This window comes from Polyodon spathula, chromosome 25 (genome assembly GCF_017654505.1).
Source record: "Polyodon spathula isolate WHYD16114869_AA chromosome 25, ASM1765450v1, whole genome shotgun sequence".
NCBI classification, from domain to species: domain Eukaryota; kingdom Metazoa; phylum Chordata; class Actinopteri; order Acipenseriformes; family Polyodontidae; genus Polyodon; species Polyodon spathula.
This window is the reverse complement of record NC_054558.1, coordinates 1941456-1956856: the sequence shown is the minus strand read 5'-3', so window position 1 is coordinate 1956856 and position 15401 is coordinate 1941456. Positions and strand designations below refer to the sequence as shown.

General features: G+C 46.1%; 2 protein-coding genes across 2 annotated transcripts; one reads left to right on the top strand and one right to left on the bottom strand.

Moving 5' to 3' along the window:
* Positions 1 to 126: 126 nt before the first annotated feature.
* LOC121299646 (ras association domain-containing protein 8-like) lies at positions 127 to 4552 on the bottom strand. Its single transcript, XM_041227519.1, has 3 exons — positions 4300 to 4552; positions 2613 to 2805; positions 127 to 2462 (listed from the first exon to the last, which is right to left on the bottom strand). The coding sequence occupies exons 2-3, from the start codon at positions 2713 to 2715 to the stop codon at positions 1297 to 1299; spliced, it is 1269 nt and encodes a 422-aa protein (XP_041083453.1). The 5' UTR covers positions 2716 to 2805; positions 4300 to 4552; the 3' UTR covers positions 127 to 1296.
* A 1835-nt stretch (positions 4553 to 6387) lies between these two features.
* On the top strand, positions 6388 to 14809 carry LOC121300091 (GTPase NRas). Its single transcript, XM_041228487.1, has 6 exons — positions 6388 to 6601; positions 9834 to 9960; positions 10100 to 10278; positions 10527 to 10686; positions 11098 to 11221; positions 11528 to 14809. Exons 2-5 carry the CDS (start codon positions 9850 to 9852, stop codon positions 11215 to 11217), a joined length of 570 nt encoding a protein of 189 aa, XP_041084421.1. The 5' UTR covers positions 6388 to 6601; positions 9834 to 9849; the 3' UTR covers positions 11218 to 11221; positions 11528 to 14809.
* Positions 14810 to 15401: the final 592 nt, after the last annotated feature.

Below are 15401 nucleotides of genomic sequence, written 5' to 3'. Positions count from 1 at the left end.
TTTTATTTCTGTCTTTTAATATGGGATTAAGTCTCTCTTTATAAAGTGTCAGGACTAAATAAACAGATCTCACTTTGTGCATGTTGTCTTAACCAACATAAATGTGCAAACAGAAAAAATCAAGCTGGAATACCAATGCAAAAATCAGCTTTATACTTTTGAAAATGTGTTAATTTACCCATTTCAATGTAGCCTGTTGCACAAAGGGTTCTTGTGCTTGGTAGCAGACTCTGAATAAAGTGGAATCCCATTCTGTGCTGAGAAAAGATTTCAGCTTGGGTATAGAAATCCATACTTTAACAATCAAGAGCTAGTTAGTATGATTTTATTTACACTGAAATGATGCACATGTAAATCAGGAGACTTTTCAAACTTGGATGAATAATCAATTTTATTAATAAGATTGAAGAGCTCCATTAAAGATGATTAATCTCCTTTCACTTTGGAACAGGGCTCAAAGGGAACTCCATCTCATTGTATGGAAGAAGTTAACGAATTGACCTCTCCTGTGGCATTTTATTTGTTAAATCTATATTTTAGCTCGTCTTGCACTTTAGAGTAAATTTAATTACTACAGAGGAACACACGCCCACTCTCGGATAAAACATTAAGTGCTGGCTTCGTTTTAAAAGTGGGGTTGTCTGTAATTAAACTCAATTCTGCCACAGGCCATACTGAATTAGATGGCCAGAAATGGTCTCTGGCTGACAGGATGATATTGTCCTAGAGACCAGATTAGCCTCCCACACACACACTGCTTTAAAAATGAGAAGATGGAGAGATATATATGCATCTTATTTAAAGCTGTTTAACAAGTTTTAGATTTTATTAATTCTTATGTACAGTATAAATGACTTTTACATATAGTAAGATATAACAATGTATTACTAATAACTGGAAAATACTGAGAGAATGTATTTAGGATTTAAATGTATTTCCAAGTTACAGTTCTAACATCAGTCGTACACCCTAGTGATGTACTGGTGTAACCGTGAAGCAGTTCTGTGACGTTGGGGTTTCCTGGATCAGAGGGGAGGAGCGGAGAGCACTTCTGATTCCTCTGGTGTGTTTGTTGTGAATCTCTTTCTGGTCTCCCGGGGCGAGCTGGACAGGGAGAGGTGTAGCTTCCCGTCCTGGGGGAGCGGGGCAGGGGGTCGTGCCCCACTCCATGGATGAGGTGCCGCAGGGTAGCTTACCGGAGCTCACCAGTTAAAGCTTCTGGTTCTGCTGTTTCTTCTGGAAAGACAATGAGGGAGAGTCTGGCAGTGCAGGGTACAGGGCTTATATTCACTGCTCTTAAACTGCCGTGCTGTCCGTCTGCTGGACTGCCTCGGCACAATCACTGAGCTCGCCGGCTGCAGAAGAGGAAGACGACAGTTCTTTGGACCACCGCGCCACCCACTCCCTGAGCGGTCCCGGGCTGGCACTTGTGTCGCTAAAACGGTACGATACCCTTGGGAAGGGTGCCGTCCAGAGAGAGCGACTGACCTGGAAGTCCTGGTCAGCCTCCTGGGTCAGGACCAGGGAGTTTTCCATCCGGCTGCCCTCCTTGCAGCCCTGACTCAGCTCTTCGGCCAGCCTGCCTGCCTGATCCGCCCGAGAGCTGTGCCTCGACTCCCTCTTCTTGTACTCCTCCAGCTTCTCTTTACACTCCTGCACCTTCTCCTTCATCTCCAGAAACTGCTCCTGCAAGTCCTGCTCGTACACCTCCTCCGCCCGCAGCTCGTTCTCCCAGAAGTCCACCTCTTCCACGTCTGCCACCCGCGACTCCACCAGCTGCCCGAGACGGGCGAGCTCCTTGGCCAGGCTCTCCTGCTCTTCGGCCAGGCTCTCCTGCTCCTCCAGCGCTCGGATCTCTGCCTCTGTGGCGTCCAGACGGGCCTGGAAGGTCTCGAGTTGGGCCTGTTGCCTTCTGATCAGATGGTGTAGCTCCTCTTTGGTTGCCTGCCCAGGACTTGACTCCTCCTGGTCGTCTGTGATCCTGCGCAGATTCCCCTCCTTGCTGGAGATCTCTCGACTGTTCTGTAGGTGGATAATCTCTCCCGATTCCTCTGCGGGCTGGCTGACTACGCTGGAGTCTCTCCTCCCAGCATCCTTCCCCTTTCCCCTGACTCGGTGCAGTCTTGTTCTGGTGAAGGACTCGATCCACTCCCTGGCCTCCTCTGCGAAGGTGAGCGATTTGCGCTTGGGTTTCTTCTCTTCCGGATTTGGATCTGCGTTCATCCGGACCTTGTCCAGGGCAGGAAGGCTCTGCCGGTGCAGACTCCTGGCCGCTCCGCGAGTGCCGCGGATCTGGGCGCAGCGCCTTGTCTCGAGGGAAGGGCCGTTGTGTTTCAGGATGAGCTGCACCTCGCTAGCCTGCTGCCCGTATTTATTCAGGGACTCCAGCAGTTTCTCATCTGGCGTCACGCTGCGTTCGAACTCCTTAAACTTCTCCTTTAGAGTGTAGCGGCCCGTGCGACCTGAGGAATCAACAAACAGGACAAAATGAGGATGCCACTTACAACGTCAGAGCTTCACAGCAAAAAGCATACTTCCTCTGCACTGTGCTTCATTTAAAGCTGTATCGATCACCACTTCTTGTTTCCCTGCGTACAGTATGCGTTCCTTACCCATTGCCTGTGCCAGCGCTATCACCACTTCTTGGCAGGTAGTTTTCTCAGTGACTCCACAGATGACCCTCTGAACTCCATCCACCCAGACTGTGCGCTCCATGGCGTGGAGATGAAGGAGGTTTAGAGGAGCAACTCAGTGCAGTGGAGAACAACAGTGACTATTCAGGAATTCGATTCACCAGAATCAAACCTGAAACAAACCAGGAGAAATGTTACTTACCAGACCCATGCAGTAAACACCCCTACAGCAGACAGCGTAGTATATGCGACCCGAGCAGTTTTTACTTGAATCAGGGCTGGACTTGCCTGTTGGCGCATCTGCTAAAGGTCAAAAGCTGGATTATTAGGACAGGAGGGGGGAGGGCTGTTTAGCAGGGTTGCCATGGTATCGCACTGAAACGAGGCAAGAGAAGATAGCCTCTTTTTTGGCGATACATTTTTGATAGGATCAGCTAATATATATATATAAAAGGTACAGACTCTAGCGGGAGAAAAGGAAATGCAACAGTTTATATAAACTCAGAGCTGTATCTCCACAGGTGTGTGCAGGTAGACCAGACTGCGTATTACACAGCGATGATGAGGCGCTTGTGCCCCGATTTAATTCCAACAACAAAGCTCTGATTAACCAGACTGGCGGGGTTTCTCTTTCAAATTCCCAAATACCAAATTACTTTTATTTTTATCTCCCAAACAGCCTCGTCTAAGATCTCCATGGAGAAAGTAAAGAAACACAGCGGTTTACAATCCTCTGTTGCATCTCACACAACACTTACAGTAAACAAATAAAAAAATATATAAACAGAAACGGGAGAGAGAAGAGGGCACGGTCGATTGATGGGCGCTTTATCTATATTCCGTTGTGTCGGATCTATTTCATGTGCTGGTCATAGCTGAGTGGTTTTCCTGGGGAAATGCTGGAGACAGACTTGAAATTAAAGTAATCAGTGTTTACCGCAATCACCGCTTTTTACTTTCCCAAACAAGGAAATGGACTGGTGCGTAATCAACGCGGATCGGAGGACATTCCTGCCCTTTCTCTCGAATGAGAGATTCTGCCGGGCCAATTCGCTACATTACATTTTTTCGGGAGTCGATAAGAAGCGTTTTCTTCAGCACGTTACAAAAAAAAAAAAAAAAAAAAAACTAAAATAATATAGCCAGGGTATTTGAAACCAGGCATTACCGTGCCATGAGAAATTAAGAACAATTCGAGAATTTAAAAGGTGCCGACGTTTGAAAGAATATTTACAGAATGAAAAAGCAGCGCGTCGCTTTCATTTCCAGACTGTGATGTATGTTGGTTGATACACAATAGCTCATGCCTTTATTATTTATTATCTATATCTTAGCAGACACCCGCTGCTAGGGCGACTTGCAGTTGTTATAAAAGAAAACTCACTCACATTACAGATAATGTTATATATACAGATAAGAGTTATAAAATACAATAAAGTCAGTATAGTAAGTAAGTAAGAGCAAAGTCAAATAATAGAAACTAAATACAGTAAATAATCGACGATACAATTATAAAACCGGAACTCAGCCGTGCCAAATAACGCAGCTTTTACGCACCGTTCTTAGTCGCTTTCCTCCGATTCGAATAAAGAAGCATTGCAAGCATGTTAATAAACGTGTGTGGAGTATCCACGACGCACCGTGTGCCAGTAGAAAACTGACTTACCAAGGAGGTTCCTCTGTGTTCAGAGACGAACCGGGTAATACACCCGACTCAGGAGGGCCCGTTCTGGGATTAGTGCCGCACAGGTCCTTCGGAGAGACTGGTCGGTCTCTGCGGGCAGTCCCGTATAGGTGTGTGTGTGCACAGCGCTCTCTTCACGCTTGCAGTGTGTGTAGGCGCCCTCACCCCAATCCATATCAGCTTGGTAGGAAATTTGGGAGACACCCATCGAAGATAAACAATCCAGTTTGGGACAGAAATCAGGGGAGGGGTGACGTCACAGCTCCAGTCTTCCCACAGCGTGTAGATCAGGTGGCGCTTGAATGGACTGGTTTGATTTTCCATTGCTTTTACAAGCAGGACGCTGGAGTGTTTCCACGCCAGCCCCGGACCTGTACACCCACACAATGTGATGCTGTGTGAGCAAACATACAGTATTCCCAATTAAATTCATACCAAATAACCTTCAGTTTAATTATTGTAGGATTAAATAACATTAGGGTTGCGTTTTAATTGTTTGTGATTTCATTTGAATTTAACAGTAAAAAGATTTTTTTTAAAAAGGTCTAAAACTCTACCCTCAAACAACTGAATTAAATTAAACATGACATTCTGTTTAAACTGAGATTGAGTTATATCGAATTCTTAAACAATTGCTTTTACAGTAGCGCGTGTAGAATGCACATAATTCAGCATTTTCAAAAGAGACCCAGGACGCTTCCTGGCATCGGGCGCTTTTTATTATCGACCTCTTGGTGTGTGTGTGTGTGTGTGTGTAGCCTACTTTCACCAGATTCATTAGAAAACACACCTGTGTTCTGTATGGGGAAATGCATTGACCTACAGCTTCAAACAGCATGCTCTTATGTTGTAAGTGAATTGACCGCACTGCACCCAGGCAAGCGTTCCCGTGTGAATATGCTGATAATCACTGTATACCTTATCGATTCGTGCACCTCTGGGGTACACAGCAGCACGGGGAAGGTCGCAGGTGTGTGTGTGTGTGTCTACCCCTCATTGCGTCCCCTCCCACAGTGTCTCCACGAGTCCGCTTACAGCATCCTCTTCTTATCTCCAGTCCGCTTTGTGACATTACAATACAATCGCAGTGTGCAGCGAAACCCCGCAAGCGCAGGGGGGGGCTGGCGATACAGTACCCAGGACTGTCTGCGATTGAACTGATGACACCTTGCACCGTGAAAGATACCGTGAGAAAAAAACCCAAGCCGTCCCGATAATTAGCGCGTTCCGAATAATCAATTGGGTGTTAATTGGCCCGTCGCTTCAACACGCTGGATAACAGTCTCCCGTCGTTTCTCTGAAGCATGAACACGGGGCGTGGGCTCTGCTGGCGATTGTTCTTGGCTACAGTATTGTGTGTTCATTTGCATGCATTGGTGGCAAGCCTCTTAGAACTTAAGGGACAAACTTGCCTCATTATAAACACAATTCACATGCTTTCTTCATGGTGAGAAACAAATTCAGCGCATGTGGTTAAAATGTGTCTTTGAGCTGACAGTTTCATTTCACATTGTTTTTCTGCGTGTGTGCTGTGTGTCATTCTGGCTCTCCAGCGTGGGGTAGCACTAACAGAGAGAGCAGCGTCGTGTTCAGCGTGTCCAGTAAGCGCTGTGTAAACAGATCGCTATCACCCAGCACGAATAACAGACACGGGCTGCGTGGAAACACGTTCACGCCATCACCTCCCACAGGGGCACGCAAAAACAACTGCTAAAAACACATATACATAAAAAACAAACCATGCACAACAGGGCACCCTCCACGACAGCGAGATGCACGGGTATCCCCAGCCCCGTCACTAGCGACTGTAAAAACTACAACACGCGTGTGAAAAAACGACAAGTCCCACAATTCACCCTGTTCAGCCGCCCGTACCAAGAGAGACATTGACGCCTGACCAATATTCAGAATTACTTCTTGCATTTTGACATAGCTATTTCATAACCACCAAGAAAAAAAATAACATTTTAATATTCGCTGTGTGATTTAGTTTGTTTGTCGTCCTCCCCCCGCGGAGAGGCGGGAGTGGCGGGCAGCTATAGCCGAGGGGTCCTCGTTTCCGTGGTGATGCCAGAGCTGGGTGTGGAGAGACCGGAAGTTTCATTACAGCAAAACTCGTTAGAAAAATTTAAACTCTCTTTGTTTTCAGTAATTCAGTAAAACAACATGTCAGTTTACTGGTGTGAATATCTAACGTTGAACCGGAGTTAGGAGCTCTCTCTCTCTCTCTCTCTGTTTTTCTTTTGGTTTTCAACAGGTGATATTGCAGAACGCGCTGCAAAAGGTGAGCAGCATTTAACAATTATTCCGCTTAACCTTTCAGCTCCGTGGCGTTAAATTAACAAATAGATAATAAATCTGAATGCATGTAGCGCTAAGGCGTCACACGCCGTGCCGCCGGTCTCCAGGCTAGCTGCTGTTCGGGGTCTCGGACGGTCTGCTGGTGTTTCGGTTCAATATCACTGTTTAATAGGAGCGGTTTGTGCGGGACAGCATCTGGACGAGGCGCTCACGGTGTTATTAAAAGGCGAATGGGTAGCCGTGCGTTTAATTCGCGTATTTCTGGTGCTTTCTGATACAGGAAGAGCACCCATTTCATGTAAAACTGCAGTACTACAAAGACCAATGCACCGCTCGGCACTGTTCATGTGAGCAGATATTTCAGGTCGTGGCCGGGCTGAGTCACTTTGTGTTTTCCGAGTCAGTGTTTCAATGAACGCTTAATGGCAAAGTGAAACTAATATACTTCATGTTCTACTATTAATAATAACGACAGCCGTCAGCTAATCTTAAGCAGACACCTGCAGTTCATCAGAAAGCATTCTGTGCTGCCAGCAATTGGGACCGCGCTTTGCATTAAGGAATTGTTTTGTTCGTGATGTCGCGTTACCTCATTAATTAATCAATTAGTTTGACCCCAATTTAGGACTGTTTCATACAACATGCAGTCAGAAGAAGATATTCAGAAAAAAAAAAAAAACAACAACTTGGTTCTGATGTTTAATGTCTGGTCCGTGTCTTTCATGTTAAAACGAGTAACATTTCAAGTTACTTTCGGAGACTTTTCAAAGTGAAGAAAATGTATTAGAAGTGGGAAGTCAAAATGAATGTAATGCCCTGTTAGTGTCCATTGAGAGTTTAACAAGCAGAGTCTGGATCCTCTCCTCTTCATGATTGCCTCAGTGCAGAGTCTGGATCCTCTCCTCTTCATGATTGCCTCAGTGCAGAGTCTGGATCCTCTCCTCTTCATGATTGCCTCAGTGCAGAGTCTGGATCCTCTCCTCTTCATGATTGCCTCAGTGCAGAGTCTGGATCCTCTCCTCTTCATGATTGCCTCAGTGCAGAGTCTGGATCCTCTCCTCTTCATGATTGCCTCAGTGCATGCAGTCCGTTCTGCTATATATATATACAAAACCCTCCAATGTCCAGGCATAGCATCCGAGCCTCGTTCTGATTACGTTTTGTTAAGTATTGAAAGCATCCTTTCATTTCCAACTACAGTTGCTTGGTCAGTTTGTTTTGTAATCTCTCTCTCCCTGTGTTCTTCCAAAAGAGGGAGCCCTTCTTTTTTTTCTCCCCCACCCACCAGGTGGACTGCTCATTGACTCCATTTTAAACCTCTGGCTGACGGTGAAAGGACTGCTGTTTTGTGATGGGATCTGCAATACGTTGCCATTGTCAATGAGATGTTGCATCACTCTCAGTGCTATTGTTCTGTAGGTAGTGTTAAACAAATGAGCTATGCATAGATGCTGACATGCAGCCCAGGCAGTGCAATGGTCTTGTTTGGAAAGTTGCGCAGCTGCAGCAGCATACGCAGACAGATATGCTGTGCAGCCAGGCTTGGTGGTTGAGTGTTTAAAGAAAAGGGGGCTTGTTACCAGGAGGTTCATGGTTCAGCCCCAGCTCAGCCACTGACTTGCTGTGTGTGACTCTGAGCCCATCCAGAAAATCACACATCCATTTTCTTTAATCCTTTGTCTGCAGTTCACTTTTAATATAAATTGCAGTGTGCTCCCCATGGTGTGTGCCTGGGCCCGTGTGTGTGTGGAGGAGGGTGTGCTCCCCATGGGGAGTGCCAGACCCCTGCCTGTGTGTGTGGAGGAGGGTGCGCACTGTACGTGTTCCTCCACTAGAACACACTTCAGGGAACCCAGCTGTACAGGGAGGCTGCTCAGACATCCAATCCACGGCAGAGCTGCAGAGTCAGCGGCAGGGCTGGCTGTGCACTGCTCTCCACTTGCTCATGTTTGCAATCTGATATTAGCAGTGCGAGAGGGAAGCGTGTAGTCTTGGCTTCACACCTCCGGGCTTTCCCCCTCTCATCTGCCCTGACCCTGCTGAAACCGGGGGGAACTTTGACATTCACTGCGGCTCATTGCAAGAGTCTGTGTTTCACACAGCGTGACTGTCCTTAAATAGATTTTAATGATGTAGCATAATACGGAGCTGGGCTTCAGCTACAACCACGACTCTGCTGTGCTTCACACAGACTGCAGCAAGAAAGTGCTTGCTCTCTCGCTTCAATTGTTGTTGTTTACGGCTCTGCATTGCTTTGCCTTTTAATGCAAGCACTCAACTGATTGTTTTGCTAATTGTAAGATTTATTTTTTAGTCTTAAGCAAGTTAACTGAAATCCTTTTGCTTGTGTGCTTCAGTCCTGAAAATCATTTCTTCTCTCGTCAATGGATTGTAAAGGTCTGAAATGTGCAGTTTTGAAAGACACGCATTTCATAGAAAACCTGTATTTTCATTTGCAATCCCGAGATCTGGCACTACACTAGCTTAAAGAAGTCTCTGTTTGCAAGCCTTGCTTTTAGGTGGGCTTGCACTTCCTGGGTCATGTCAATAACCAATCAACGCAGAGAAACGAGAGCTTCCTTGACCTGAAGTAGTACCAGGAATCCTGTTTTAAAATGTAACATTTACGCATGTGTTTCTTGGTAGCTAATTGAAGTGAAAATGATTGATGGAATTATTTGATTAGCTACGTGATTACGTTATAAATTCAAGTAGAAATAGGAGGACCACCACCCCACCCACCTCTTGAGCATTTAATTTCTCTCTTTTTTTAATTGTGTATAAATATGAAACGCTGCAGATCTGCAATACTAATCGCGCTCTGTGCAGAAGCCAAGGTAATTCTACTGAAGAGCTGGTTACTTCAGTGCCTGTCTTCATTTCTCAGGCGACGGTCACAGCACTAAAGAAAAGCAAACTGGGAAAGAGGGTGAAAAAATAATGTGCTGATGAAACGGTCGATTGCTGCAGGCCCCCCACACCCTTGCAGTGCACACAGGAGATGCCAGTGGCTTCATCAGGCTGGGGTGATTGCCTCACTCAGTGACAGAGTTCCAGTGCGGCAGTGAACTCGCGTGGCGTCCTGTGCGTGGTTCACGTCTTTGTTCAGTTAGCACGCTGTTCGTACAGGAGTTTGTGGTTACAATACAGGTATAGGAGCTTCTGTAAGCTGCAGTGTTTGATTCTTATTTGTGTGTGTTTGTTTTTTTCTGTAGGACTCTTCTGTGTGAAATGACAGAGTATAAACTGGTGGTGGTGGGAGCTGGTGGTGTGGGTAAAAGCGCCCTGACAATCCAGCTGATTCAGAACCACTTTGTAGATGAATATGATCCAACCATTGAGGTAGGTGCCTGTGAGGTGCTGCGGGGTGTGCCAGTCTGCAAGTCAAGCCCCGGCACACCATTCTGCTATCTTTCTGTCTGTGCTCCACTTTTAAAAGAATATCTGGTAACCCTCTCTCTGTGGTGTGTGTGTGTGTCAGGACTCGTACCGGAAGCAGGTGGTGATTGACGGTGAGACGTGTTTGTTGGACATCCTGGACACAGCTGGACAGGAGGAGTACAGTGCCATGCGGGACCAGTACATGAGGACAGGAGAGGGCTTCCTCTGCGTCTTCGCCATCAACAACAGCAAGTCCTTTGCAGACATCCACCTGTACAGGTGAGTGGGCAGCAGCTGGAAAGAGCTTTCTAGCTGCAGTTCCTTTACTGCTGTGTGCTCTGATGCTTCATTGGACCCCTCTTCCAGGGAAGCAGTTATATTAAATGAACTCTGATCTGCACATACACACAGCTTCAGAGAGCCCTTGACGAGTGTCTTTGGCAGCTAAAGACGGAGTAAACGTTTTGACGGCGTGTACGATTGAAGTGTAGTGAGGGATGCTAAGACTGCCCCCTCCCTTCCTGCAGAGAACAGATCAAGCGGGTGAAGGACGCTGACGATGTCCCGATGGTGCTGGTGGGGAATAAGTGTGACTTGCCGACGCGGACGGTGGACACAAAGCAGGCTCAGGAACTCGCCAGGAGTTACGGGATTGAGTTTGTGGAGACGTCGGCAAAGACGAGACAGGTGAGAACAGCAGGGAGCCTGTCATTCCAGACAGTCAGTTCAGCTGTGTCTGCTTCCCTAAGGATGGGCAGTGAAATGCACCTTGGCCATGTGTGTCTGCGAGGCTGCTGACTGCGCGCTTCGCACTCGAAGGCTGGGTCTCTGTTTGAGATCCAGCCCCTGTACCGTAATTGCTTCTTCCCTTTGCTCGGGTTACCATTTTGCTTACTTCCAAGGTGTACTTTTTTGTTTACCCCATTAGGGTGCGTGCGTGCGTGCGTGCGTAATTGGGGGTGTTTTAATAAGTTACTTCTACATGTAGTTCTTGTATTGATACAAGTGTTCTGTAAAATGTGATTGTGGTGCTTTCACAGCTGCCATTCAGTGGGGGGAGGTGCTTCACTCAGTTGTGCTTCTCCTGGTTGTGTGCAGGGCGTGGAGGACGCATTCTACACACTGGTGCGGGAGATCCAGCAGTACCGCATGAAGAAGCTGAACAGCAGCGAGGACCGCAAGCAGGGCTGCATGGGGGTGTCCTGCACCGTGATGTGAGCGTGTGAGTACCGGCTGCACAGCGGCACGCGCTCGCAAAGCTGCTGTTAACAGAAAAACAACACAACAGCATTGCACTTCTAACTCTGAATGGGTGTTTTCCTTTCATGTCTCGCCAGAGAGGTGTATTGTATGTACCGCCCCAAATCTTTTGGGGTGTAGTTCTGTATACCCAGAATATTTTTAAAAATACATAAACCTACAAAATAATCTGAACTATACTGAAACTGTATATCTAAAAAAAAAAAGAATCCTGTTCTTTAAACGCATGAATAACTAACTGTAAGCTCCTCCTCTTGGTTGTGTCCAGGGCTCGGTGCCTCCTGCCTCGCCCCCTCCTCGCTGGCCCAGCCCTGGGGGGAGTGTGGCTGCTCGCTGGTTTGGACGGAACACTTTGAAGTAGAAGACCGACGTTGCCCTTGATGATTTTGTTGTTGATTTTACTGTTGTTGTTTGCTGGAGAGGCAGGGCCTCACGTGGCAGCTGCTCCTGACTTTCCCTTCCCTTTCCTGTGGACCCCAGCGGCCTGCCTGCCTGCACGGTGGACTGAACGGACAAGCAAGCCAGACTGGGATAGCAATCATCAGGGGCTCGGCATTGCTGTGACACCCCCCCCCACCCCCGCTGCCTTCACCGTGCAAGTACTGGAGTGGATTCAGTTCTATAGAATACATTCACTAGATTCCCTTTTTTTTTTTTTTTTTTTTTTTTAACAAAGTGTTCAAGGCATTCCGAGTCACTCAAAGTCATAAGTTTGTGCTTGTGAGGACTCTGCAATGACTCCCACATAGTATAGATTACCCTATTCTGTACTCCAGAGGGACTGTACACATGAGAGCTGGGGCTGAAGTAAATACTCCTGCTTTGAAAGTTTTTTTTTAAAGTTTGAAATATTTTTTTGAAGTAGTACAGGGATGTGGTTTATGTCCTCATACGGTTCTTTTTTTTATTTTTGTTTTTTTATAAATGTTCAGCACTATAAACACACACACACACACACACAACACAAAGATTGTCAGCAATCGCATTTAAAAATTGAACCCACTCAAAGGGTGGTACCTGATCTTGGGTTTCGTTTCCCGTCGACAGGAGTACCTGTGCCCTCCAGATTCCTCTTGAGTACCCACTTCCAGTTTGAATGTCTTCACACGAATGCTTTTGTTATTTTAATCTGTTGATTTAGCTGTGAGCCTCCAGGACTGGCTCAGACCGCTCTTGATCTGGTGTAGAAGTTCGAAAGCGTCTGGAGACACAAAGGGAAACCCGTGCGACGCTCTTCAAACCGACCCAGGGTCCGAGAGGGCCGTGCGTTTTTTGTTTTAGCCGTTAACCTAATAAGACCTACGTGTGTAGTGAAGTTAGTGTTTATTATATAAACTTTTAAACAGATCAGCTCTCAAGATGCAACATCTCGATTTGACAGGCTGCCTGTAGGCGGTCTGACTAAATTTTGGAAGGGCGAGAGTTATTTTTACAGTGCAGATTTAGAATAAATATTCAGACAGTGGTTTAAACAAAGCTTGGAGCCTCTGCTTGGAGAGGTTACAGTAATAATTCAGAGGAAGGTTTAGGGAGAGAGGACCACACCTCTCTCAGTCTAAACTCCTCTAGCAATGCAAACCCAGCCCATGCACTGATCCTCTCAACCCTGCAGGCACAGTGCCTTGTGTCAAACGCTTTCCATTAGGTTGGTCGGAATACAAAACTGTTTTTTTTTCGTTTTTTTTTGTACTGATTCTGAAAGTAAAGCACTTTCAAACTGAGTTGATTAATGTTTTTTATTGCAGTCCTAGAGTACCACTTTTATACAGAGCCCTCTGGCCGATGCCCTGACTGTGGGGGTGGCAAGCTATACTGCTGTTTTTAGCGGTATGAAGTGAAGATTGAAATTCGTTCCTTACTAATGGTTCATTTATGGGTTGCTGAAATGACTTAAGGGCTGTGAAATAGGACAGGGAAGCACATGCAGAGGCTGTGTGTAGCCGCTCCAGTGAGCACGGTTTATTAAAGGATCTGCTGTGCCTGTCTGAAGTGTTTTCAGGTCACATCTGCCTGTGTCTGGAAGAGGCTTGGATGGCTTGAGATCCGAGAGGCTGTAAGGACTGCCAGCAAGAGCCTGAACACATTGACCTTTGACGCGTAATTTTACACTTTTGAAAAAAAAAAAAACTAAAAACTGTCTGTAGCCTCTACGTGCCTTTTAATTATACCGCCAGCCTGCTGGCACTGCAGGGTGGCATCCTTGACGGAAGGCTCTCGTAGTTCGTGTTCGCATTACACACACTGCAAGCTGTTAGAGTGGGCACTGAAAGCAGGGGGCAGATGGTCTTGTTCTGAAGAAGATTTTGTGCCATGTGAGTCTGGTGTTTTAGACTCGCCCTGCGTTATCTTTCTCTGAGCAGCCACTGCACTGGAACTTTTATTATTTCATCGTGTGTGTCGCTGCGGTTCAAGATTTTGCACATTAAAAACAAAACAAAAAAACAAAAACAGGGCATTATGTTAATTTTGGAAATATTTATGAACCAATAAGAAAGCGACTGGTTGAAACATTTCGCCCAATCCCAAGGTGCAGGGGTTACCTGCTCCCATCATTCGCTGGCCATTGAAAAAGCGCTTGGATCATCTTCCACGCAATTGTCTGGCTGTTGAGAAGAACCTCCCACCAATGGCAGGTGTGCTTTTGTTACGGGATTGGGAAAGGGGGGGGGAGGATTTTCTTCACTGTGGGAAAAATAAATAAATCAATCAATCAGTACCTGAATTTGAACTTTCTTTTCCCCTGACTGGATCGACCTGGTCATGCGAGTGCCTGTTTAAATACAGAGCAAGTTGTGTGCTTGAGAGATTTACCTACAGATCCAGAAGCCAAGGGAGCAGTAATATTTAAACTTGCACAAATCTGCCAATGATATATTCTTTCAGCTGGATGGCTTTGCAGTTTTGTCAATACTTTTGAATTGTGGTGCAGGAGCGGTCAGGGATGGGTCGATTCCACAAGCACCTCTGTAGCGGGAACACACTCTGCAGACGAGACCTCGCGCTGCGGACGCTGCTTTTGTTGTTTGTTGAACCACAGTAACCAAATACCACTGCTCTTGTAGGGCTGGTTGTGTGTATGACTGTGTATTTCAAGTTTCATATCTACACTCCGAACTGGAGGTTCGTTTCAAAACCCTTCACACACATTTCAAGGGGGCTGTAAAACGCCTGCTGTAATTCAAGGGTCTTTTTTGCAAGGGCTGCAGTCTGTTTGGGAAAACTTTGCCACTGTAAGTTGTAATAAAACTTGTGCTGTTCTTGTTGATTATGATGAACTGAAATGCTTTCTTATGCTTGTACAATGCAACGTTAACCCTCTTTGTTTTGTTAGTAAAATGATTTTCTAGATGATTTTCTTTAAACCAGTTTGAGTGTTGAGGCAGGTCCATTGTAATGTTGGTTTTCACAGGAGTGATCAAACTAGATTACTCAAAGGGGTTCTCTTTTGAAGTAAAGAGTAATTCTGAAGCATTTGCCCCACTTTTCACCTGGGAATACTGTTTCAGAATCGTCTTTGAAAAAGGGTTAATAAAAAAAAGTTTTACTTCTATGTGGGATTGTGTTTTATGAAGTATACACAAGTCAATGTATTTGTCAAGTGGCTTATTAAACTAAATGTCAAGAGAAAGGACATTTTCACACTGCGAAAGTGTTCCAATCTCTGGGGTTTTACCTTTTTATAAAATAGCCATCATAAATGATCACTTCTCTGATTTCATACGAGGAAGCCCAGGAAGACCGTCGTATGTATTGTGACCTGCAAATCAGGAAACACAATTATGCACCCCCTGCCTTGTTAACATGGCAGCTTAGGAGAGTTTTGAAATACGGTAGCAGGATTGGTTCATCCTACCCATCGTCTGAGAGGAAGAGGCTTTGCATTGAGGCATGAATGAGCTGGATGCCAAAGGGGACTGCACACCACAGCGTGTGTGTCTGCTTGAGACAGACAGGAGCTGATTCAGGACAGAACAGCTGTCCCAAATACAAGGGAGTGGCTGGTAAGAGAGTAGGAGCACATGTAGGTGTCTACTGTACCACCACAGCGGATCTCTTCATTGAATTCCCTGCCACTCAGCTTTCAGAGATAAATGTGCTGAACAGCAGGTGTGATACAAACAGGCTTCTGTACTTCACATCCA

What these genes read in the sequence shown, in the direction of transcription:
- LOC121299646 (XM_041227519.1), bottom strand. Translation starts at nt 2,715, where the DNA reads ATGGAGCGCACAGTCTGGGTGGATGGAGTTCAGAGGGTCATCTGTGGA. An exon ending in AGCGCTGGCACAGGCAATGG is followed by an intron (nt 2,463 to 2,612) that starts GTAAGGAACGCA and finishes TTGATTCCTCAG; the next exon opens with GTCGCACGGGCCGCTACACT.
- LOC121300091 (XM_041228487.1), top strand. Translation starts at nt 9,850, where the DNA reads ATGACAGAGTATAAACTGGTGGTGGTGGGAGCTGGTGGTGTGGGTAAA. An exon ending in GCAGACATCCACCTGTACAG is followed by an intron (nt 10,279 to 10,526) that starts GTGAGTGGGCAG and finishes CCCTTCCTGCAG; the next exon opens with AGAACAGATCAAGCGGGTGA. An exon ending in CGTCGGCAAAGACGAGACAG is followed by an intron (nt 10,687 to 11,097) that starts GTGAGAACAGCA and finishes GGTTGTGTGCAG; the next exon opens with GGCGTGGAGGACGCATTCTA.